Source organism: Macaca thibetana, chromosome 4 (genome assembly GCF_024542745.1).
Source record: "Macaca thibetana thibetana isolate TM-01 chromosome 4, ASM2454274v1, whole genome shotgun sequence".
In the NCBI taxonomy this organism is placed as follows: domain Eukaryota; kingdom Metazoa; phylum Chordata; class Mammalia; order Primates; family Cercopithecidae; genus Macaca; species Macaca thibetana.
In genome coordinates this window covers 160,824,339-160,852,293 of record NC_065581.1, presented here as the reverse complement: position 1 = coordinate 160,852,293, position 27,955 = coordinate 160,824,339, and the positions used below count along the sequence as shown (strand labels likewise).

At 35.3% G+C, this 27,955-nt stretch overlaps 1 protein-coding gene across 2 annotated transcripts in view; it reads right to left on the bottom strand.

Moving 5' to 3' along the window:
- Positions 1 to 27,693, bottom strand: part of PACRG (parkin coregulated) — a 584,691-nt gene extending 556,998 nt beyond the window's left edge. For both annotated transcript variants that reach the window (XM_050789307.1, XM_050789308.1), the window contains exon 1: positions 27,494 to 27,693. In XM_050789307.1, coding sequence (XP_050645264.1) covers positions 27,494 to 27,649 — 156 coding nt within the window. In that variant the 5' untranslated portion in view covers positions 27,650 to 27,693. The remainder of the gene's footprint in view (positions 1 to 27,493) is intronic.
- Between the last annotated feature and the right edge of the window lie 262 nt (positions 27,694 to 27,955).

Genomic DNA, 27,955 nt, shown 5'->3' with positions numbered 1-27,955 from the left:
ACATAATGATAAAGGGGTTAGTTCACCATGAAGATATAACAATTAAAATATATTTGCACCCAATATTAGAGTGCCTATATACAGAAAGCAATTATTAAATAACCAGAAAAGAAAGATAGACTGCAATACTGTAATAGTAGAGGACCTTAATACCCACTTTCGACAATGAATAGATTATCTAAACAGAATATCAACAAACAAACATTGGACTTGAATTAAACTTTAAAACAAATGGATCTAACAGACATAAACAGAACAATCCATCCAACAAGAGCAAAATATACATTTTTCTCAAGTGATCATCAAACATTCTTCAGGATAGACCATGTTAGGCCACAAAACCGAATTTAACAAATTTAAGAGGACTGAAATAATATTATTTTTTTCAGATCACAGTGGTGTGAAACAAGAAATGGATGAGAAAAAATCTTGAAAAATACACAAATAAGCAGAAACTAAACAATATGCTCCTTGAACACCATTGGGTCACAGAAGAAACAAAAAAAGAAAATTTAAAAAAACACTTTGAGACAAATGTTTGAGACAAATGAAAGTGGAACTACAACACACCAAAACATATGGAATGAAGCAAAAGCAGTCCTGAAAGGGAAATTTATAGTGATAAGTGTTTATATCAAAAAAAGAAGAAAGGGCTAGACGCCATGGCTCATGCCTGTAATCCCAGCACTTTGGGAGCCAAGGTGGGTGGATCACTTGAGGTCAGGAGTTCAAGACCAGCCTGACCAACATGGTGAAACCCCATCTCTACTTAAAAATGCAAAAATTAGCCGGGCATGGTGGCGGGTGCCTGTAATCCCAGCTACTCAGGAGGCTGAGGCAGGGGAATCACTTGAACCCAGAAGGCAGAGGTTGCAGTGAGCCAAGATTGTGTTACTGCACTCCAACCTGGGCAACAGAGCAAGACTCCATCTCAAAAAAAAGAGGAAGAGGAAGAGGAAGAGGAAGAGGAAGAAGAAGAAGAAGAAGAAGAAGAAGAAGAAGAAGAAGAAGAAGAAGAAGAAGAAGAAGGAAGAAGAAGAAGAAGAAATAAACAATCTAAGGTCATACCTCAAGGAGCTAAAAAGAGAAATACAAACTAACATCTAAATTAGTAGAAGAAAGAAAATGACAAAGATCAGAGAATAAATAATAAAATAGAAACTAAAAAAGTAATTTAAAAACAACCAAACTAACAGGTTTTTGTAAAGATACACAAAATTGACAAACCCTTAGTTAGATGAATTATAAAAAAAAAAGAGAGCCTTCTCAAATAAATAAGATAGAGAGCCTTCTCAAATAAATAAGATCACAAAAGAAAGAAGAGACATCACAAATGATACTACCAAAATACAAAGGATCATAAGAAACTAATATGAAAAATCATATGCCAAGACACTGGATAATCTAGAAGAAATGGATAAATTCCTAGACACATACAACTTTCCAAGACTGAATCATGAAAAAATAAGATATCTGAACAGACCAGTAGTAAGTAGATTGAATCAGTAACAAAAAGACCCCCACCAAAGGAAAGCCCAGTATTGGATGGCTTTACTGCTGAATTCTATGAAACAATTAAAGAACTAATACCAATACTTCTAAAGCCCCCGACCAAAGGAAAGCCCAGTATTGGATGGCTTTACTGCTGAATTCTATAAAACAATTAAAGAACTAATACCAATACTTCTCCAACTCTCCCCAAAAATTGAAGTAATGACATTGACATTGTACTGCCATAAAAACAGGCATGTCAACCAATGAAACCGGATGGAAAGCTCAAAAATAAACCCATGTATTTATGGTGAACTGATTTCTGACATAGGTACCAAGAACACACAATGGGGAAAATACAATCTCTTCAATAAATGGTGTTGAGACCACTGAATATTCACATGCAGAAGAATAAAATTAGGCTCTTATATAATATGTAAAAATCAACTCAAAATAGATCAAAAACTTAACTATAAGACCTGAAAGTGTAAGACAACTAGAAGAAAACATTAAGGGGAAGCTCCACAACATTGGTCTGGGCAGTTATTTTTTGGGTATAACTCCAAAAGCACAGGCAATAAAAGCAAAGGAAAAATAGACAAACGGGTGGCATCAAACTAAAAAGTTTCTGCACAGCAAAGGAAACAATAACAAACTAAAGAGACAACCCACAGAATGGGAGAAAATATTTGAAAACCATACATCTGATGGTATATGGAACTCAAACAACCCAAAGCAGGAAAACAAATAACCTGATTAAAAATTGGACAAAGGGCCTGAAGAGGCATTTCTCAAGAAAGAGATGCAAATGGCTGACAAGTATATGAAGAAATTCTCAGCATCACTAATCATGTGGAAAATGTATATTAAAAACAAAAGGAGATACCACCTTACATTTGTTAGAATGGCTTGAATCAGAAAATGAAAGAAAACAAATGCTGGGGAAGATGTAGAGAAAAAGGAGCTCTTACATATTGATGGGGGAAATGTAAATTAGCATTGCCATTATGAGAAATGGTATGAAGATTCTGCCATAAACTAAAAACAGAACTACCATATGACCCAGTAATCCCACTTCTGAGTATACATCATAAGGAACTGAAATCAATATGTCAAAGAGATCTCTGCACTCCCACATTCATAGCAGCATGATTCACTGTAGTAGTCTATTTTCACACTGCTATAAAGAACTACCTGAGACTGGGTAATGTATAAAGAAAAGAGGTTTAATTAACTCACACTTCTGCATGGCTGGGAAGGCCTCAGGAAAATTACAAACATGGCAGAAGGCGAAGGGGGAGCAAGGCATGTCTTTCATGGTGGCAGGAAAGAGAGAGAGAAAGCGAAAAAAGCCACACACCTTTAAGCCATCAGATCTTGTAAGAACTCACTCACTATTGTGAGAACAGCAATGGGGTAATGATCCAATCATCTCCCATGATGGAATCATCTCCCACTAGGTTCTTCCTGTGACACATGGAGATTACAATTCGAGGTGAGATTCGGGTAGAGACATAGAGCCAAACCATATTATTCACAATAGTCAAGATACGGAATCAACCTAAGTGTGGATAAATGGATAAAAAATTGTTATATAAATTCAATGTAATACTATTCAGCCTTAAAAAAGGGCAAAATGCTGTTATTTGCAACAACATGGATGAATCTGGAGGACACTATGCTACATGAAATTATCAGGGCACAGAAAGAAAAATACCACATGCTCTCAGTTTTATGTAGACTATAACAAAGTTGAACTCATAGAAGTAGGGAGTATCATGGCTACTAAAGGCTGAGGTGGTGGGGGTGGGGAGGGAGGGAATGAGGAGTTGTTGATGGAAGGGTGCAAAGTTTCAGGTAGAAAGGAGAAACATATTTTGAGATCTACCGCACAGCAGGATGACTATAATCAATAATAATGTGTTATGTGTTTCAAAGTAAGAGAGTAAATTTCAAGTGTCTCCCCATAAGAAATGGTGAGCAAGATGATGAATATGTAATTAGCTTGATTTAATCATGCCACATTGTATACATATATCAAAACATCATATTGTGCCCCCAAAATGATAGAATTATGGTTTGTGAATCAAAATAACATGAATAAGTTTTAAATAAAAATAAATAAGTACATAAAAATCTAAAGAAAAATAAAGTATATGGTGGAATGAAGAACCCAAGCCAAGAGGATCCAAATAGCTAGCCTACAAATCTCAACAATACATTAAACAGGCAACGTATTATTTAGACTAGGTCACACATATTATTATGTATTTTAATATTTTTCTGCTACAGCAGATTTGTTCAGTTTCTGGTACTATATATGAAAATCAAACTAAAGTAACTACAACATTATTCTTATCCTCAACACGCTAGAGCTAAAGGGTGCCGCCACATTCAGTCTCTTTTCAGCCAGGGTTTAAAGTACATAGATGCTATGTTCTGTTAACCTTTTTCAGCAGGTTGATGCCTTTTGGGAATCGTTGGTTTCCTAAGACAAGATGTGTGGGGCTTTGGGAATATTTTAATTAAACTATAAAGTCACAGATAATTTTCTGCATTTGTCCTTATCAAAATCAGGGAAGCAATGGAAACCTCCAGAAAACTCCAGGAACTTGATGTTACTGGATACTGGTACATCAGAATATGTGCTGGAAATCTCCAATCCTAACTCCCCCAACTCCTGCCTCTACTGAGGGTCATTTTCCTCTTTCTGGTTTTGATTTCCTCTTCATTCTTTTTGTCAGTCTTCACATACTTTCCTCTCATATACAAAAGGCACACTTTTTAAAAACAGAGTTCATCTTTGCTTTCACACAGTAAAATGCATAATATTGCTTTGTGTGTGTGTGTGTGTAAAATAGAGCTTTGCTTCTTTGAGGCTGTCTTTAGTATCAGATGTTAAAAATTCTTCATTTGAATTTTTGGAATTTGTTTCGTGTCTTCTTGGTCAGCAGTTGAAATGTTTCAGATGATTGGCTTCTAAATAACCAATATTTTATCATACTTCATGTTTTTTCCCTAAGATGTGCCATGTAAGTATGAATAAAATGGAAACTAATTTCATTCTGTGTAAAAATTATAGTTCAACATAGAAACAAATTAGAAATGTGATCAAGGCATTTGATGTCAGATCAATATAGAAGATTAATACTGACCAAAAAGCAGTATTCTGGAGAGAAGCATTTTGGGGTTGGAGTGTGAAAATTTTATCAATGTATTGTTCAAAATGATAGGCATTTAACATGGCAGACAACTATAATAATAGCACTTCTTCTACCACATTTTCCTTTAATCAGCAATACACTCTTCCAGTTTCCACAGTAAGACAATCAATTTCTGATTACAAATGCAAGCACAGCAATTTAGGCCTAGACTAGGGAAAATGAGGAGTATATTTGTAGTTCAGAGAAAATTTGAAATTAGCCTATATCACTCATCTGAGAAGCTCTATTTGATATTGACAATTAAGATCGAGAATAAGAACTTAAAAAGGAAAATTTCCAACTGAATGCAAACTAGATTTTATAGAAAACTCATACTTTTTATGCAAAATAAAAGATTTCAGAACTGCTGCTAGATGAATGGTATTTAATTATATCAGTTGAACTGAATTAAAGCAGAAACAAATGACAATTAGACACCAATGTGTGAATGACTAATGGGAACATGAATAATCTCAGTAGGCTCTATTTGTTTGGATTAATGCACAGAGTTGCCAAATTATAATCTAAAATGCTTAGATATGAAATTTTTCTTCTTAGATTTTTTATTACTTCTTTTAAAAATAAGGATCAACCTCACTCATTATAACAGAAAACAGAAATACCAATATAGTTAGATGGTATGCTAACTCTAAAGTGATTTCTAAAGAGTAAAAAAAAAAAAAATCATTTCCAAAATGGCTTGTATCATATGCATAAAAACAAATAAAAATAATGTATATGGCTTGGAAACATCTTTCACTAGTGTAAAACCTTCAGGAGAACGACTCTCTCTTACTGAATTAAGTGCATTTGTAAACGAAGGTAAAGGCCAATGAAGTCATTAGACAAACCTGAAATAGTACCTTACTCACTCGTAAGCATTAACTTGCCTTCCGGAGCACATAACTCATGACCACTAGTGGCTAAAGCATCAAGGAAAAGATTAGCATCCTATAAAATCCCTAAAGGTCTGGTTTACAGAACAGGACAATTATATGTTAACAGATTTGTGAAAAACACAAAACCAGCATCTGAGCACATAATACCTGTGACTTCCATATTGCTGAGCAGGTACCTGGTGCTTCACAATAACATTTAATTTAATCTCTCTGAAAACCCTCTGAAGTTGTAGCAGTAGTCCTATCTGCTGATGAAACCCAATGTCACACACCATCCTTACAAATACTTGTACAACAATGCTCAAATACTTGTACAACAATGCTCACTATATATGAAGATAATCACTTTGTTGCAAATCATAGCACTTAACCTGTAAAGAGCATTGTGGACACCATCTTAAAGAGTTTCCAATAATTTTACTCTATTAGTTGCAGATGGAAAATATAATTACAAATGCCTAGTCTAGCTTTCAAAATAAGATTTTATCATCTTGCAGTCAGGTCAAATCAATGATCATCAGAAATAATCTGTTGATTTTTCAAGCCTTAGGAATACATGGTCTAACTTATGATCCTAGAATAATTTTAATGAGTAAAATGATAGTGCGAATGCTTGAGAAGTAATTTTTCCAAATGCTATAAAAATTTTTATTGGTTCATTATTCCAGTTTAATGTGCTATCATTCAAATTTTCAAAATTCGCAGACTAAATGGGATATATGCATCTAGGTTGGCAAGAAAGCTAGCAGTTGGCCTAAGGCTGAAATAAATTTATGGTTTCTTATAAAATGTGAAAGATTCCTAAGGTATCTTTGAAAGAAAATAAGTGAAGGCCGACGTAAATTTAAGTTTTATGTACAAGGAACAAATGAGTATCAACAAGTGAAGTAAAATGTTAAGGTACTATCATAGTTTATAAGGAGAAACTCTAAACAGTACACACTGGGTAATCGACAACGGAGAAAGTGAATGCAAATGTAAATATATATGAGTGGAAAAATTATGGAGATTTGATTTTCACAATCTGATGACATTTCAATAAAGCTTCTATAGAAACTATATATATAATAGCATATATAAATAAATGGTGAATGTTCCCTAATATGAAAGTATTACTATATTCAGTGATATAGTTTACACTTACTAAACTAAGAAATACGTTTCCTTGGTTGGGCGCGGTAGTGGCTCATGCCTATAATGCCAGCACTTTGGGAGGCCGAGGCGGGCAGATCAACTGAGGTGAGACCAGCCTGGCCAACATGGTGAAACCCCATCTCTACCAAAAATACAAAAATGAGTTGGGCATGGTGGTGCATGCCTGTATCCCAGCTACTCATGGGGCTGAGGCAGGAGAATCCCTTGAACCCAGGAAGTGGAGGCTGCAGTGAGCCGAGATCGCGCCATTGCACTACAGCCTGGGTGACAGAGCAAGACCCTGTCTTAAAAAAAAAAAAAAAAAAAAAAAAAAAAAAAAAAATCTGTGCCCCAGGAGAATGATCTTCATGTAATAAGTAGGATTATACATGCTCTGTAATAAGTATAAACTATATCACCGTAAGATCTTTTGAATGTCTCAGGGATGGCAAGGATATTCCTGTCATTGCCATTAATACCTTCATGTGCCAGCAGAGGAAAGGCTGACACGGTGGGGTTTTGATCCTCTCACCTTCTTGACAGTTGGTGCAGCTAGTCCACTTTCAGATATTTAGCCAAGTGAGATAAACATACATCCTTACAAATACTTGTACAACAATGCTCAGAATATGTACTTGTTTTTAACAACCATGCATTGGACACAACCCAAGTCAGCAGCGGTGGTTAAACAAAGTATGCTATATCCATATAAATGGAATCCTTTCCAGCAATAAAAAGGAATAAAGTATTACATACAAATGAATGCATCTCAAAATAATTCTGATGACTAAAAAGATCCATAAAAAATACATTCTGTATAGTTCAATTTATATAAACTCTAGAAAATGTGAACTCATTGATAGTAAAAGAAAGCAGATCATTGGCTAACTGGAGAAGGGGGAAAGGAGTGAGTGTGAGGGATAAAAAACAGGTGATGAATATATCCATTATCTTGATTGCTGGCATGGCTCAACTTATCACATTCTATAATATATATAGTTAATTGTTGATATCTCAATTAAGCTTTTAAAAAAAGTAGTACTATAAGCATATTAGAGATTTGAAATGATTTCATTGTAATATTTAAAATAAAAAAGAGTTAAATGTGGTAGAGGCGAAGGGATGTGAACCAGGGGGAGGGAGTAGGCTGTGGTCAGGGACTGATAGGTTCAGAAAGCCATTTTCTATACTTTACCTATTAACTATGTGCGTGAATCTCACTGATACTTTAGAAAATAGTTATTCATTTGAGAAGAGATCTTCAAATTTGACAATGGAAAAGTGATGATATGGATTTTCCACTATAAACTGAATACAAGTTTTTTGGTTTCTTTGGTTTCATTTTGTTTTGTTGAGATGGAGTCTCACTCTGTCGCCCAGGCTGGAGTGCAGTGGCCTGATCTCAGTCACTGCAACCTCTGCCTCCCGGGGTTCAAGCGATTCTCATGCCTCAGCCTCCCAATTAGCTGGGATAACAGGCTTGTGCCACCACCCCTGGTTAATTTTTTTGTGTTTTTATTAGAGACGGGGTTTCACCACGATGGCCAGACTGGTTTCAAACTCCTAACCTCAGGTGATCTGCCTGCCTCGGCCTCCCAAAGTGCTGGAATTACAGGCATGAGCCACAGCCCCGGCCCTGAATACAAGTTCTGACTTGGTTTTCCAATATTTTAATACATTTCAGTAGATTCACTCTAGCCCACTTTCTTTAATGACGAATGCCACTTATCAGTAAGTGATTGACTAGAGTTAGAGAGGTAAGATCTATGGTTACAAAACCATAGAGTAAAATTAACAGGTTGAATTAATTATTTTAGAATAGTAAAACTTAAATTGTAATGAAAAGTGCCAACACTGGCACAGCAGTCTGAAAGCATTTTTTAGCCCACTTATCATCTGTACTCCAGAATGTTCTCCCTTCTGTCCAGAAAATATGATGTCAGCCCAGGTGTCTCCTAATGGGAGACTAAGAATTTGAAGGATATTTGTGGATTAAGATGAATCTCTACATTTCCTGAGCCCCTGTCTCTCATTACTAATACTCTTGGCTGGATCTTAGTTTACTTTGGGATCTAGGTTTGGATATATATATATATATATGAGCAAGGAGAGCCAGTCTGAGTTCCAAAACTGAAGAACTTGGAGTCCGATGTTCTAGAGCAAGAAGCATCCAGCATGGGAGAAAGATGTAGGCTGGGAGGCTAGGCCAGTCTCTTTGTTCACATTTTTCTGCCTGCTTATATTCTAGCTGCACTGGCAGCTGATTAGATGGTGCTACCCAGGTTAAGGATGGGTCTGTGTCTCCCAGCCCACTGACTCAAATGTTCATCTCCTTTAGCAATAGACACACCCAGGATCAATACTTTGTGTCCTTCCATCCAATTAGGTGGACACTCAGTATTAAACATCACACCTTCCAATGTTTCTGGTTTCTTTGGTTTCACTAAAACATCATTCTTGTGAATTTGTTGCAATATCAAGTGTTGGTAAGTTTCAAATCAATCAAATTCTACACATAAACAAGAAGGCCAAGAGTGATATAGAGAAAGGTCCTTTTATATATATGCCAAGTTCTTAATCAATTAATTACCCATATCTTGTTTCCTGTAAGTGATGAATACGAAAGAAATGTATAACAGGGGATGGACTTTCTCAGTGGAATCACTTTCACACACTAAGCTAGGATTAAAAAATTTAGAAATACTTCTTACTGAGCATCTCCTATGTCTACGACACTGCAAAGCACCGAGGGGAGGGGAGACCAAGACACTGGCTACTTATGCTTCATTCTTTGTATTTAAGTTATGCTTGATGAACTCCTAAAACATTTTCATATTTACTCCTAATAATGACAGAAGATAATTTTGTGTGAATGTGTGTACCATCTAGTGAAATCATCAGCAAATATAACATTTCCTCAAGAAATTTCAATGGGAAATAAACCATAAACACAGGCATCCATTCTTACTGTTTAAAGTTACTAATACTTACTTTATACAATTGTTACTGTTCCGCATCTATAATCACTACATCACATAAAATTCTAAACATATTTAAATATGATACTGTGTTATATTCAAATAATTTTTGTGCTCAAGTGAAAATATTTAACACTGTGTCATTTTACTCAATTTTAAAATAATGTTACAGTTTTATCACGCAAAATAACTTTAAAATATAAATTGCAGGACACAGAAAATTTGGTAAAGGATTTACTGTTTATCTCCGGGACTATTTATTCATAGCTACTTTAATTTTGAATAGACAACCTGTGAAATATATTTCTCTGTAGATTTTCTTCTAAGCAAAAACCACAAAAGTAAGGTAGTTAGCCATCATCTATCTTGTATTTATTATTTTATTTGGCATTTATTACATAATCATATTTTTATAGTATTACTTTCTCTAATCTATGTTACATCAATGGCTAACTTGAACTGGTTTAGGAAGATAATTCTAAAATATAAATTATTAGTTATACAACATAATTGTTATGTATGATATGATCAGTTCATATTTTTTTTTCCAAAATGACAGTAACTTTGGAAAAGAAGCGAATTCATGAATAATAGTATCTTAAATTTGTGTTTCGGCTATGATTCTTCTATATATACAAAAACTTAAAAATAAATCTCTCCCTCAGCAGAACACTTCTTCACTACCACAGACTGACTAATTACCTCACACAGGCTTGAAAGTTGCAGTTGTTGGACCTCAAGTATTAAATCTCAGTGTCTCTTGCCTTATTTTCTAGGTCCTACAAAATCAGCAGTCATCCTAGTTATTAAACCTTGATGTGCCTTTCACCAATATAAGACCACTGTCTGGTCAAGTATGTGTCCTTACAACCCCCCCAATGTCACACATAGATTTTTATTTTATTTTTATTTTAAAGTTCCAGGATACATGTGCAGAACAAGCAGGTTTGTTATATAGGTATACGTGTGCCATGGTGGTGTGCTGCACCTATCAATGCATCATCTAGATTTTAAGCCCCACCTGCATTAGTTATTTGTCCTGATGTTCTCCTTCCCCTTGCCCCACATCCCCCAACAGGCCCCTGTGTGTGATGTTCCCCTCCCTGTGTCCATGTGTTCTCATTGTTCAACTCCCACTTATGAATGAGAACGTGCGGTGTTTGGTTTTCTGTTTCTGTGTTGGTTTGCTGAGGATGATGCTTCTAGCTTCATCTGTGGCCTTGCAAAGGACACAATCTCATTCCTTTTTATGGCTATTCCATGGTGTATATGTGGCACATGGAGTTTTAAGTCAATTCTTACTAAGGAAGCAGAAGCAAAATGATATACATCTTCCTGAATCTTTTTTAAAAATTTCATTTTAAGGACATTAAATATGAAAGTTATCCATTGAATGTATAAATATATATTTTCCGGAAAATAAATAACATAGACAAAGCCTAGAATTCTGGGCCCAAGAGTAAGTATAAATAAATATTGTTGCCTATTGTCAGGTCATTTTCAGAGCTCCTAAAACATGAACTTGCTAGATTCTGTGATATGGTTAAAAAAAGACAAAAAAAAATACATTTTGATGACATTTTCTCCATTGTTTTCTGATTATTGTTTATAACTTGTTTTCTTTTGCATTTTCTACTTACTGATCAAAATCACAAAAGCCATAAACATTACATGGTATCATTTGATTTTTAGTAGTAAGTCATGTTTTTAAAATCTTTAAACAATTTTTTATGGACCTCTAAATAGGGATACAGAAAATAAACAGAAGGAAATACCAAAACTTACGTACCTATTTCAAATATGCCTAAGACTGACCAAATTCTTACCATACACAACTTATATTTATTACATAGTAACACTTTTATTTTTCTTTAAGAGATGGGGTCTTGCTCTGTCCCTCAGACTGGAGTGCAGTGATGATCACAGCTCACTGCAGCCTCAGTCTCCTGTACTCAAGCAATTCTCCAACCTCAGCCTCCCAAGAAGCTAGGATTACAGCTACGTGCCACAACGCCCAGCTTATTTAAATTTTTTTTTTAGTAGGGGGTCTGGCTATGTTGCCCAGGCTGGTTTTGAACTCTAGCTTCAGGCCTCCCAAACCTTAGCCTCCCAACCTTAGCTTCCAACCTTAGCCTCTCAAAGTGCTGGGATAATAGACGTGAGTCACCACACCCAGCCGGGAATAATATGTTTATATGGATGTCTCTGATATCTTCCGCACTGAAACAGATGATCTGCGTTTAAGGATCTAGAATAACAATAGACAAAAAAAGCCTTTTTTTTTCAAGTTTTCATAGGAACATTTCTAGAAAAAGATCCTATTCTAGACCAAACCTCTAATAAACTTCAAGCAGCTTAGACTGTAGAAACCAAATTACATAACCATCAAGCAACACATGTATTTTTAAAAATCGTAATCAAACCATAATCAGAAAGCCCCGACTAACAGGAAAAATAATTCCTCATAAATAACAACCATATAAAAGAGGGAAGCAAAAATACAATTACATATCTTTTAAATAACAAGAATAATAATTTCTATTACAAATAAAAGTATTTCAAGAGAGAAATGTCTAGAATAGGCAAATTTCTAGAGATAATATCTTAATAGTTTCCTAGATCTGGGACCAAAAAGCCATTTGGTGGATGATAATTAAGGGTTTTTTTCCTTAGAATAATCAAAATGCTTCAAAATTGACTGTGGTGATATACGTGCAACTCTGTGAATACACTAAAAGTCATTGTGTGTTACACTGTAACTGAGTGAATTATGTGGATATATGAATTATATTTCAATAAAACTGCTAAAAAGAGGCATTAAATAAAGAATTCAAAAACTCAGTAAAAGAAGTTTAATAATGGAAAGCAAAAGAAAAAAATATGGTAGAGTAGAAATAAGAAATCCATTATCAAAACTAGAAGAATTGGTACGTCAGTTCAGGAGACAGCATACAAAGAACACCAAAGCATAAATAAATCCAATCAAGGAAAAAAATTAATAAATTTGCAATAAGAATATATTGGTCATACTAAAATTTAAAATATAATATATGTATGATATGACTCAAATTTTACAAAGAAAAAAGGCATGCAGAGATGTGGGAATAATTTAAGAGTGATTAATGCTAAAAAATGAGATTTGAGATTTATTTTTTCTCCTTTTATGTATTTTCTTAAGACTCTACATAAGAACTTTTCTCTTTTACAGTGAAGATAATTGTTTAAAATTACCCACAATATTAAAAGAAAAACATGAACTCAAATAACTCAATAGCAAAAGAACAAATTTTTTAAAAGTGGGCAAAGGGACTGAATAGACATTTCTCCAAATAAGATATCCAGATGCCCAGCAGATCTATGAAAAAATGCTCAATATCACTAATCATCAGTGCACTGTAATTTAAAAGCACAGTGAGATATTTACACTTGTTAGAATTGTTATCATCAAAAGGACAAAAGATAACGAGTGTTTGTGGGGATGTGGAAAAATGGAACCCTTGCAGATTGTTGGCAGGAAAGCAAAATGGTGCAGCTGCTATAAAAAACAGTACGGAGGTCCCTCAAAAAATTCATATATATATGAATGAATATCTCCAAAGGAAATGAAATCAGTATTCAAAGAGATAGCTTCACTCTCATGTTTGTCGCAGCATTATTCACAAGAGCCAAGGTATGGAAACAACCTAAGCATCCACCAATGGATGAATAGAAGAAGAAAGTGTGGTAGATATAGACAATGGAATACTATTTAGCCTTAAAAGAAGGACTAAGATTACTACAAGAGTATTGTAATACAAAGAGCCAGTGCTTGAGGCAATGAGAAAACAAAGAAATCCTGTCATTTATGACACTATGATGAACCTGGAGAATATTTATGCATGTGAAAGAAGCCAGACACAGAAAGACAAATATCACACAATCTCACTTACATATTGTATTAGTCCATTCTCCCATTGCTAATAAAGACATACCCGAGACTGGGTAATTTATAAAGAAAAAGAGGTTCAATGGACTCACAGTTCCACATGGCTGAGGAGGCCTCACAATCATGGTGGAAAGCGAAAGGTATGTCTCACATGGCAGCAACCAAGAGAAATGAGAGCCAAATGAAAGGGGAAACTCCTTATAAAACCATCAGATATTGTGAGACTTATTCACTACCACGAGAATAGTATGAGGGAAACCAACCCCCATGATTCAACTATCTCCTGCTGGGTCCCTCCCACAACACATGGGAATTGTGAAGCTACAATTCAAGACGAGATTTGGATGAGGACACAGCCAAACCATATCCTATATGGAATCTAAAAAAGCTGGACTCATAGAAGCAAAGAGTAGAAGGGTGCTTACCAGAAGCTGGGAGATGGGAGAGTTGGGATGATATTGGTGATAGGACATAAACTTTTAGTTAAATAGGAGAAATAAATTCAAGACATCTACTGTACAACATGGTGACTATTGTTAATCACAATGTATTGCATTCTAGAAAATCACTGGGAGCAGATTTAATTGTTCTCACCACAAATAAATTACTATGTAAAAAATTATTAAAATCCAATAAATTTTTTGTAGAATGCAAATGTGGTACACACATTTAGTTTTCTTTTCAAAGGAAAGTTTTTTATTTATTTTAGTTTATAGAAATATTGTTTCATTCTGGCAGCCAAGAACTCCAAGAGATAGGTCCTTCTTCCAGTCTCGACAGATGAACCAAACATAGCAATCTCATCTCTTACCTGATACTATTTGTGTTCCCCAAAATTCATGTGTTGAAGCTCCAATCCCTAATGTGACAGTATTTTAAGATGGGGCTTTGGGGGCTAGTAATTAGAGTTAGAATAAGTCTTGATTATGGGGCCTTTGGACCAGGATTAGTGGCTCTACAAGAAAGAGACAGAGAGAGAGAGAGAGAAAGAGAGAGAGAAAGAGAGACTCTCTCCACAAGCATGTATGGAGGAAAGCCATGTAAGGACACAGCAAGGTGGTGACTATCTGCAAGCACGGAAGAGAGCCCTCACCAAAATGGCGGCACCTTGAACCAAAATGGTGGCACCTTGACCTTGAACTTCCCAGTCTCCAGAATCATGAGAAGTAAATGTTTAAGCCACCTAGTCTATGGCTTATGTGTTACGACAGCCCCAGCCGACTAAGACACTACCCTAGCAATAACACCTGGTCTTGAAGACACTAACTACCCTAGCAATAATACACAGTCTTGAAGTGACTACCCTAGCAATAGCACCTGGTCTTGGAATGCTATGATAAAAGCACCTTGTGGTGGATTACGAGGAAGGACTTTGCTGCCTGGTAAATCAGAGACACCAATAATCTATGCTTGTTTTTTTAAGCTAAATACATCATGATTAAATAATGTAAAAGAATGTAAGGATAATTCAGCATTAGAATATATGTATTCACATAATTAACATTAACAGATTGAAGAGGAACAAACCTTATAATCATCTCAACAGACGCAGCAAGTGTCTGATAAAATTCAATACTACTTCCAATTAAGAAAAACACCCTTAGCAAATTAAGAACATAAAAAATTGATATGGCTGGGCATGGTGGCTCATGCATGTAATCCCAGTACTTTGGGAGGCCAAGGAGGGCAGATCATGAGGTCAGGAGATTCAGACCATCCTGGCTAACATAGTGAAACTCCATTTCTACTAAAAATACAAAAAATAGCTGGGTGTGGTGGCGCACGCCTGTAGTCCCAGCTACTCAGGAGGCTGAGGCAGGAGAATCACTTGAACCCAGGGGGTGGAGGTTGTAGTGAGCTGAGATCATGCCACTGCACTCCAGCCTGGGCAGCTGAGCAAGACTCTGTCTCAAAAAAAAAAAAAAAAAAAAAAAAAGATGGATATTGTCCCACAAATTGCACCTTCAATACAATTCTAGTTAAAATCTCCAAAGAAATTTTCATGAAACTTGACAGCTTATTCTAAAATTCCTATAGATGGTAAGATACCAACAATGTCAAAAAGGATATAAACAAATTGGGGGAACTCATCTCACTAAATACAAAATTTGTAAACCTACAACAACAAAGGCAGTTTGATACAGAAAAATAGTCTCATGGGACATAATACAGAGTACTCAGTTACTATTCATAGATGGTACTGGCTTGGTGGCTCTCCTTATGGAAAAGATGAAATGAAAGTCTTACCTCCCATCTTAAAAATAAATTAGCAGTTAAATAATTAACAATGTATAGGTGGACATTATAAGAATAAAACACAGAGAAGAAAGCTTACAATTTCAGGATCAAAAAAAATTTTTTTGAAACTAGGTAAAAATTTTTAATTTTTTTTTTTTTTGAGACAGAGTCTCACTGTGTCACCAGGCTGGAGTGCAGTGGCACAATCTTGGCTCACTGCAATCTCTGTCTCCCAGGTTCAAGCAATTCCCCTGCCTCAGCCTCCCGAGTAGCTAGGACTACAGGCACCTGCCACCAGGCCCGGCTAATTTATTGTATTTTAGTAGAGACAAGGTTTCACCATGTTGACCAGGATGATCTCTGTCTCCTGACCTTGTGATTCGCCTGCCTCAGCCTCCCAAAGTGCTGAGATTACAGGCGTGAGCAACCATGCCCGGCCGACAAAAATTTTTTAAAAACCCCAAAACCATAAAGGAAGAATGTGATAAATATAAATACCTGAAATTAAATTTAAAATTTATGTATTAAAAAGATGTAAAAATAAGTATAAAGACAAGTTACAAATTGCAAGAAAATATGTATTTCCCATATCCGGAACATATCTATACCTAGAGTATGTTAAGTACAGCTCTATGTCAATAACAAAAGGACTGACAATGTAACAGAAAAAAATGGGTAAAGGCTATGAATATGCACACTACAGAGGAAGAAATCTACATGATAAAAAAAAAACCTATTAAAAGAAAACATGATCACTAGTAATCAGAGAAATGCAAAATTAAAACAAGATATTATTTCATAAACTTCAGATTGCTACAATTTTAGTCTGATACCATCAAATTATGATCTGGGAAACAAGCATTTGGAAACAAGAATTCTCATTAGCTGCGTCACAATATAAATACTTATATATTACTTTGAAGAGAAATTTGACAAACTCTATTAAAGTTGAAGTTATACCTCATTTTTCAGCAATTCCAAATCTGGTGAACTTTGGCCTTCATGCACAAGGACTCCTACGTGAGGACGTTATGCTACTGCAGTGTAGAAATCTAATAGACCTTCAGTATGAGAATGAGCAAAAAAGCTGGTTTATTCACACAACGGAATATGATAGAGCAGGTAAACAAATTTGCTATTAACAGGACATGCATTCCTGGAGAACCACCATTCCACAAAATGGCTAACTAGAAATAACCAAGTGCATGGGGAAATGTATGGGGAAAATAACGTTTCAAAAGCTCTATACATATACAACTTTGTAACCAGAGCATTTAATAATCATTCTAATTAAAATTAACTCCCACAGTTAAAATATTAAATTCCTGACCTTTAGATATGAAATATTGGAGTACATACAGTACAGTGCTATGCCTTTTGAAAAAAATGATAGAAAGAGACATTGTAAGGATCTACAAAGATTGGGCTTGCCTTACATTAGACGCTTACAAGAGCAAGTGCACAAATAGAACTAGGAAGAAGAACCCATAGTGAACAGGTATAACCTATGACACTATGACTCTGTGTCAGGCTGCATTTAGCTGTGTTAGTATAATTTGTATCCAGTTGCTGTTACTTTGTGGCACAAAATACTAACAAGATGGGGAAAGTCACATCTGAACATCGTACTTATACTGACAGCATTTTGCTATTAATGAACTGAATAAGACCTGAAGGCATTACAGAAACCTGAACTGTAACCAAATAGCTCAGATGAAAAAGTAACCTGAAGAACAGTTCTTGAATTTCAATTATCTCTATATCTCTGTATCTATCTATCTATAGGATATATGAATACATATATATTCATTATGCATATTTAGGAATAATGTATACAAACTTCAGGATCCTGCTTGCCTCTGGGAATGAAAGGACAGAGTACAAATTAAGCTGTAGCTCTCTTGGTGAGGTTTTTTTACTTATAAGAATATAACGTTATTATTTAAAATATTGTTTATTAAATCTAGATGGTGAATAGATACCTCTTTTTCTATTTCTACATTTATTTCTATATTTAAATTTTTCAAAATGTAGAAGAACATGATTAAAATAAAATACATGCAATTCAGTGAAAGCATTTGATTAAAAAGAGGGTTAGTGAGATGGCTGGGTATAAAATAAATATAAAAATACTTATTAGGAAAACATACACCTATGAGCATGGAATGATAAATTATATTACTATAAGTGAAGACAGTGATATACGATGATCATTATTTGCAAGTGAGTTATATGATCATTTCCATCTCAAAATGATGTTCGACTTTACATCTTATTAAAGGGTCATTTGGAAGATTAAACCGGTAAAATGTTAAAATTTAAAGTAAACATTCTGAGAATTAACAGGATAAATTAGCCTCACCAATTTCTAAAACATATTACCAAGTTGTGGTTTAATTACCACAATAATCAAAACTGGACATTGGTTAAAAATTCCTCTCAAATATCTCTATTATGTAGAATTATGAAACACACAACAAGAAAAAGAACACACAAAGCAATGGCGAATAAAACATTACATAGTAAATGTCTTTGGAAAAATTGAGTAGCCATCTAGAAAACAGTTTTCTCAGATCTTCCCCATCATACTATGTGCCCAAATGTTCCCAACCCCTAATTAAAGACTAATTAAATCAACCCCAGAACGCTTAGAAGAATTAAATGGGAATCTTTCAAGTGATTACAATTTGCAATCTGAGAACTACAGTCTTAGATGTTTGCAACCCCCTCATTTGTATCATGAATAGGTTTCAGAGGTGCTGAGATCCTGACCCTCAACACTGGCAGGTGGAACCGTAGACAGCAGGCTAGTCCGGGAAGTCAAAAGCCCCTTAGGGAGGCCACGGGAGGAGCCAGAATAGGCACATTCAAGCACAGCAAGTGGCAGTATTAATAAAACCTTGATACTGGTTTTAAGATTGGTAAGATCTCTGACCCAGTACATCTACTTCAGAAATTGTATTTTAAGGAAATACTGTAAAATACAGAAAAAACTTTTTTATACAAAGACACTCATTTCGACATTATGTATACACTAATAGCAAAAAGTTGAAAACAACCTAAGTGAAAGACTAAGTAAATTATGACAAATTTAAAGGATAGAATTTTATGAAGTCTTTTAAATGCTTATGAGTTTTCAATAACATGTGAAATATTAGCATATTAGAAGGAATCCATAAAATTCCATATAAAGCATTATAATTATACACATTGCAATCTATACAAACACATAGGTAGGTATATATACTCTGTATACTCTCGAAAAATATATGCAATCTAAATAATTTTAAACATGTATATAATGAATAGAATTTACAACATAATTATTTTTGGCAAAAAGAAAAAAAAGCAGAAAATAAGATTGAAAACCAAACTAGTTGGGAGCCTGGTCTCTCTTAGCCTTTGCACACTCCCCTAGGTCCTTCTCAGCTGTTATATTTCACCAAACATGATTCCCTTCAGGAAACTTTCCTGGACTGAGACCCTTTCAGGTCATCCAGCTCTGTGCTTTTATCATATTACACATTTTCTCCCTGCCAACTTATAAAAACAGCAGCTATCTTGCTCCCATCATGAAATGAACTGAGAACAATGACTAAAATATGTACAGTCTACACATTCCTGTGAGCACTGTAAATTCCATTTCTAGATCAAACTGGACCACCGAAAGCCTATGTACATGTACTACAGCAATTTAATATCATGCAAAATCCAATTTGCCAAGATACATTTTAATAACATGTACTTAGCCCTCACTGAAATCTTCTGTGGATGATATTTTCACTGCATTTCTTGCAAAACATAAAAATGTAAACATGGTGTGTGGCATGTATTTAAAATGTGACATGACCAATTTCTCAGAGAGTTCAGTGTACAGAATGCTTCAGTTCCCTATAGTGATTGATGGGCTTCTCCTTTTGTGATAGTGAGATGTGTATAATAATGTTCCTCTTTCAGCAACAGATGCCAAGAAGCTCAGAATTAAATTTGAACATCCATTGATAAATATACTGACCATTATGAATGACAAAATTGATGCTTCTTTCCTTGAGCCCAAAGTTTCTACTTTAATTACATTTTATTTTATTATTTCACTGTTGTTTATTCTATTTCATTTCCAATCGCTCCAATTTATTTTCTAAGTCATGTGTCCTAATGTATATGTATTTCACTGAGAGCTAGTTGAAACTGATTGAGGAACACATTATGAAGAAGTACACAAATATGTTCAAGGTAATCATTTTTCTTCACAAAGTATGTAACTTTAAAAAGACAGCAACAAAAGCCACTATGGAGAATGGAAAGGAAACTCACAGAGTGGGTAACTGTAGTTGCAATACATACAATACTAGACAAATGCCTCATATCATTTAGAATATAGATGGACAAAAGCATTACAAATAAATAAACCAAATCAAGCCAAGAGAAAAACAGTCAAAAGTCTTAAAAAGACACTTCAATAAACAGCATATCCAAATGGACAATAAATATATGAAGAAGTTGTTAACTTCATTAGTCACAATACAATTAATATTAAAATAATATGGATATAACATTACATACCTACTGGAATACTTAAAATGCAAAATAAAGAAAATATTAATTATTGGTGATATTGTAACGCAAACAGCACTCTCAAATAGCGCTGGAAAGAGTTTAAACTTGAAAAGTCAATTGGGAAAACAGTTTAGTTTAGTTACTAAACCAATCATGCATGACTTAGGGTCCAGCAATTCTGCTCCCAGAAATACGTCCTTGGTCATGCGTAGATATGTTCTCCAAAAAAAGTGTAAGAATTTTCCTAGTAGTGCTGTTTGTGACAGTTCTAAATTGGATGTCACACAAGTACCCATCAAGAAAGCGATGGATAAATAAATCACGGTATATCTGAGAAAATACTAGACAGGAATAAACATGAAGGATTTCTTTACAACTATAGTTGTATGCAAGAATGTGGGTGAATCTCACAAATAGAATGTTGATGAAAGAAACTGGACACGAACCAATTGTATACTTTATGATTCCATGCATTGAAATACAAAACCATGTGAAACTAGTCTGTTGGCCAAAGTCAGAAGAAGGTTAGCATGTGGGTATGTTGGGCAGTGACAAGAAGGAGACAGACGGGGTTTTGTGGCATTGACAGTATTTCTGGATTTGGGTGTGGGTTGCATCAGTGTGTTTGGTGTGATGTTCACCAAGTGATGCACTCACAATATGTGAGAGAACTGTTGAAAGAAAAACCTTGAAATCTAGGTTCCAGTCCTTGCTCTATCCTTTAATAAGTATCTCTAAACAACCACAAAATATTAAATTGTTTGAGATTTCTACATTAAGTGGAAAAACACAGTCTACCGTGCCTTTTCATAAGATTGGTTTTAAAATCCAAATGGAATGAAGATGACTAGCCCTATTATATAGGAAAGAATAAATATATGACATTAAGTAATCAATTATTAATAAAGTTACTTGAAATAATAAAAACACAGCACTGACATATTTAAATTGGATAGGAATTCCTAAATTTAGTAGGAAGATATTTGACATAATTTAAGTATATAAAGGGTTATGTAACAGTTATCTGGCCATTTAGGGAAAATAAGTCAAAATTTATACCTTCCAAAACCGAACTGACTTAAGGCGAAGCAAACTTTCAAAATAAAAAATTAAAAGTAAAAAAGTAAAACAGAATCAAGGAAAAAAAGACTCAATTTTTTCTCATCATCTTAGACAGGAAAAAGCTTTTCTAAGCCAAACCGCTGTAACTTCTTTCATTGAACATGTATAACTTTTATAATACTGCATAAAACAGTTGCAAATTATTCTCATTTCTAGATTTAATATCTATATAACATCATTGGCATTTTCTTTGAAGCCACTAATTTGAAGATGATTGTCTAACTGTAGTATAAAATATAGTCATTCATTAATTCAACTGATCAAAATAAGATAAATAGCAGCTACTATGTGCCATACACTTTTCTTGAGGTGAGGATGCAGCGATAGGTGAAATAAACAAGCTTCCTCTCCTTCTGGGATTTACTCTCTGGTGGAAGAAAACACAGGCTCAACTAAATTAATATTAGAGGGAAAAATATAAAACAGGGAAGGGAGATGGGAGTGCTGGAGCTGGGATGGAGGGGATTGTTAAGGGTCTGAAATTTAAAATAGAGTGGTCAGGAAGGGGCTCACTAAATAGCTAATTGTTAAACAGAAATTTGAAGCATCAAGAGCTGATGACACACAGGGTAAAATACATTTCAGGCAGAGGAAACAGGAAGGGCAAAGGCATGGCACTAAACGAGTTCCTGAGGCAGGGCCAACAGATTTGCATAAAGCAGCAAGGGAAGGCAGATCACACAGAACCTTCCCAGTATGGGAACCTTAGCTTTTACTCTGAGTGAGGCAGGGAGCCACCTGAGGGGTTGAGGTGAAGAATGCCATGATTCGGCCTTCTCGAGTTTTAAAGGGAGCTTGTGGGCTCCGCAATTAGAGGGGATGGTTTAAAAAAATTCAGAATAGAGACAAATAACAATTATAACAAGAAAGTGGGAGAATATGAGATAAGAAGAAAGGGTAGAATTGCTTTCCTTCATTCATCAAATATTTATTGAATACACTGTTAGGTTCTGGTTAAGATTAAAAAATGACTTAGACATGGATACTGCCCTCACAGAGAATTTACATAAGGAGATAAAACATGGGCAGAAATGACCATAATATAAAGTAGAACACAATGAATAAAGGATAACTTTCTATGTGGGTGACAGGAAGGGAGAACGAAAGAAGTCTTCTTAAAGCAGCTGGCATTTTGCTGGCCATAAAAATATAAGCTTCTTGACAGCATGTGTTCTGTCTTTTGCTGACTGCTAAATTCCTAGCATTTAAAACAGTGCTTTGCACATAGTCTATGATCAATAGATATGTGTTACCTGACGAATGAATTTGTATATGCAGATATACAAGAATGAATTTGTATATGCAGATATGTAGGGAGAAGGGTGTTCGAGCAAAGGGAACAACATAAACAGAAACACAAAAATAAAGAATCCGATTTACTTCCTGGGTTCAGATTGACTGAAGTAAACGAGAACAGTGGGAGATGAAATTTAAAAACGTAGAATGGGATTAGATCACAGAAGATCTTGCTGGCCCTGGGGAAGTATCATGCCTTTTTTCTATAAGAATTGGGAAGCTCCAAAAGCTCTGAATAGTGATAGGAGCAGAACATTGTACTGGAAAGATTAGTGTAATTGTACCGATAATTGATTGAGGGAGTTAACCAATTGATGGGTGGATGATATTGTACAAACCTAGACAAAAGGTGATGAGGGCCCCCATTAGTTTATCGCCACTTGGTCCCTTCATCATTAGTACTTCTCTACCAGAGACATCTGTTTATTTGTATTGTAATTATTTTACTTGTCTCTCTCCTTTTCTTCACCAATAATGTAGCACATTTAGCACTGGAGTTAGACACTTCTAATTATCCCCCAATATCCCTTGGCTACAGTAATAAAACATTGCAAGTTTGAGCTGGACATAGAGCTACCAGTTAAAGACTACATGTCGCAGCCTCTCTTGCAACTAGCTGTGGCCATAAGACTAGGTTTTGGCAGGATTTGAGCAGGAGTGAGGATTGCTGTTTCTGGGACATGCCTTCATAATGAAGCTGTTTGCTCTTCAGTTCTTCTTGCCTCATTCTTGCAGATTGCTCCATACCCATTTTTCTCTCCCCTACCTGAAGTAGGTGTTGGAGACGATGCCCTTTTGGAACTACATAGCTTCCTTCATCCCTTTCCTGAGGAGAGAGGTATGTGGGCTTGGGTGTTACTTCATGGGTCAAGCTTTCACAGGATTTTGCAAAACGGGAAAATGTAGGTGTATTACTAGGTTCTGGCCAGTTGGATGACAATGAAAGTGGGGTGCTGTGTCCGGGTCATGCCCATAATGGGAAGCTCTCTGCTTCCACTTTCCTCCTTCTTGAGGGCAGGTATTTGACCCTAGTGGTCTCAAGCCCACCTTGTCTCAGGTGTCATTTTACAGGATACAAAGAACAAACATGTTCCTATGTCCCTGCACCCGCCTCACGGGGAAATACTGCCCAACCTCCTGGGATTACCTACAAACTTGAACTTCTATTATGAGAGAAACAACTTCCATCTTAATTAAGCTATTGTTATTTGGTCTCTGTTACAGCAGCCAAATTAATATCTTAATATAGAATGTATAAATATTGATGATTACCACTACATGTTAAATAAGAACATGATTGGACGCACTATACATGTAAAGTACAGGTTGAACTATCCCTTATCTGAAATGCTTCGGACCAGAAGTGTTTTGGATTGGTTTTTGTTTTTTGTTCAAATTTGGAATACAGTCGTCCCTCAGTCTCCATGAGGAATTACTTCCAGGACCTCCTGCAGATACCAAAATCTGCTGATGCTCAAGTCCCTGATATAACATGGCATAGTATTTGTATATAACCTACACATTTCCATCCGTATACTTTAAATCATGTCTATATTACTTATAGTATCTAAAACAACATAAACTCTATATAAATAGCTGCTATGCTCTATTGTTTAACAGGGAATAATGACTAAAAAAAAAAAAAAGTCTGTACATGTTCAATACAGATAAAATTTTTGTCCTAAACATTTCAATCCAAGGTTAGTTGAATCCACGGAGGCAGAATCTGTACAAAGAGCTGAGTATATCTGTATTATACACTGGTGGTCATGCCAATTCTGAAAATCTGAAATCCAAAATGCTCGAAAGAGAGTTTTCTTTGAGTGTAATGTCAGCACTCAAAAAGTTTTGTATTTTGGACCATTTCAGGTTTCAGACTTTTGGAATAGGAATACTCAACCTTTAATATTAAAAAAATATGTATTTATTCCATTCCCCTAAACTTTGAGCATAAAGCATCTATAGTCTATTGAGAAGGAAAGCTGTAATAGAAAGCTTAGGCTAAACTCAACTTCCCTGTCACCATAAACCTGGGTCAATTTTCTAATTTGCTTCATGATAAGCATGTTCAGCACAGAAAGCATCTGACAAGATGAAGACAACAAAATGCTTGGTTAATAGTTTCTGGTCATAGGCTCTATCGCAACCCAAATAAAGCCTTTAAAAGGAAAATGAACTTTGAAATCTTCAAATTGTGTATCTCTTACATCTCTTTATAGGCAAGCACTATAAAAATGTGAATTTGAATATTATTTGATGGCAGGGCTTTTGTGATGCTTGTTTTCTTATAGAATGCAACAAAAATTTCATGGAAACAAAGTCTACTTTCTATTGAAGAACAATACTTGACATTGAGATTTTAAAAATTTTGCCATTTACATTTATCATTATTTTTCAATAATTTTGCGCTCTCATATCCAGACTGACTGTTTAAATAAGCATTTCTGCTTGCACAGCCCATTTGATGAAACATATTTATGATCAAGTTTATGTACTTGTATCACTATTGCACTCAAAGAAATATCAGGAGTCTCTGTGTAACTCCTTAGGATATATAAAATTCTTCATGTTTTAAGTGGAAGAGCATTGGAATGGTGACTTATCTAACTGGAAAAGTGGTTTGGAGGGTATTGGCCTTTGAGCATGAGGTCGCAATTAAGAAAAGCTGGAAATTGTCATACATATCCTGAATCGAAATACACCTTCAGAAAGAGATGAGGATATTTTGATCTTATAATGCTGAAAAGTCTATACTGCTAAAGATAAAAATGGTGAAATGTAAATATTGGTTATGAAATGGAAAATTTTTATTTCTTGTACCACTGAAGTTATTTTGTATAAACAGTATTGTCTAGCTTTCTTTTATCAAGATTTGAATGTTGTTATTTTGGTTTACCTTGGAGTACTAAGGGCAGGGACTTTGCTTTGCTGATCCCAAATCCCCAGAACTGTGCTTAACAAGTATTGGGTATTAAAAAAAGAGAGAGAGAGAGTTGTTGACTGAATAAGTAGATGAATGGATAAATAATCTTTGCATTTAAGAATTATGATTTCCAATGGCAAGAGAAGTATTGCTAGCACAAGATTTTCCTTTAGAATATAAAAAGATAAGATAATGTATCACAAATAAGTTCTTTATAAAGAAGCCTGCTTCATAATCAATGTGGTTCTTTTAAAGTCATGTAGGCATATTTACTACATCTGGCAATATAGAAACATTAGATTTTGCAGAACTATCTCTTTAGGCGTAGGATTATATTAAAGAATTAACATGATACAAGAATTATGAACACAAGTTTAGGAAATAACAGAAAAGAACCCTGACCAGTAAAAAAAAAAAAATTGTGATATTCAATTATAACATTAAAAAACACCAAAATTGTAAATATTGTGTAGAAGAAAACTAAATTATTAACTTGAATGGTTATGGTATTGCTGATAAATGCATCATCTTGACTCCTAGGAGAACCAATTTATGTGAAATTCCATGAAAAAGAATTAGTTACAACAAGCAGAATTTTAGTCTATTTCCAAGAATTTTAACTACTGTAAATCACCTGACACACTTCTCAATAATTAGGATATCATTTTGCATAACCACATGGGAACCTGGCCTAGAGGTCTATAGGTAATCTGTTTCATTCATGTATTTTAAGTATGTCGTTTAGGAATAAGTTATTAGGTTTACAACATATAAGCAAAGGAAATAATGTGACACTGGAAAACAACATTACTCATTTAACATAATGAATTGCCACATGTAATAACTCAGATCTTCCCAGGGTGTAAATTATATGAATTTGAAAGCTGCATTTATTATTTAATGCCTCATTCCCAGACAGGTGCTTACTCAGTAGCAAAATCTGCCTTAGCATACCAAGTGTAAAGCTATGTAACAAATAGGAAGGTTTAAAAAATATATACTATCATGCAGACAGCTAAAATATTTGTATGTATTTTTAATCTTTTTTTCTCTAATGATACTTAGAATATTTTATTTTTGTTACTACAAATAATGCAGATGAAATATGAATTGTATTAGTAGCAGAGACACATGAGCTAAAGCTTGTATTGTTTAAAGCACATCATCTTAAAAGGCCTGTCAGGAAACAGTGTTCATATTAAGTGGGCTTTCAGTACTCTAACAAGATGACATCATTTTCTAAGAGACAAGTGTTGTTAGAGTAACTGCTAGGATATTCCAAAATTTCTCATTATAGATTATTTAATGAGTTTATGTTCCCAGTTGTATATCAGCTCATGTTAAATTTTGCAAGAGTTTATGATTTCTAAGAGCTCATCTTCTGTAAGGCCCTTTGCTGAGTGGGGTTAGTTAGCAATCAGTAATTAAAGGGGACCTTTTTACCTCGTGTAAATAGCGTAAGAGTAATTTTGGGCGGTTTAGAAACGATGAGTTATCAGGAAGGTGCTTATCAATGGGCAGAGTATATCATTTGCCCAGGATTCTAACAACCTAGCCTGCCCCCAACACACTGTGGGGGACCGTCTGCTACTTGCCAAGTAATTGCCATTTTTGGCAAAGACCACCCAGGACATGGGCTCAGAGTCCATCCTAGGGCTGGCCAACCTCTGTAAATCTCGTGTCCCCTGACACGGAGCGAGTGCATTCAATTCAGGAAGATCACTTACGACTGAGTTTTTCATCATGGCTTTGACTGTGAAGCCCTCAGAAACCAGGGAGTGAGGCTGGTGCACCGGGAGCGGCTGTTGTGCCAGCAGCTTGGTCCTCTTCGGCATCTTGTCTGGGCATTTGTTTAAGCTCAGGGTCTCTTTTTCTGCCACCATCTTCCTAGAAAATGTCTTGTTCTCATAAAAAGTGTAGTAAAAGAATCAGTGGGTTTTACGGATGTGAGCAGGAGGTCGGGAAAAAAATGTCAAAAGGCGCGTTAATGGTAGAAATTCAACCCCTCGTAGTGCCCAGGTTGATCCAGATGTGTGGCAGCTCCTAGGTGAAGGGAGTTTAGGGGAGGGGTGGGGCGGGAAGAGGGCAGGACCGTAGCTAGAGCTGCAACAAGCTTCCAAAGGTAAGCCTCCCGGTTGCTAAGCGACTGGTCAACACTGCGGGCGCATAGCTCCGCCCCCCGGTGACGT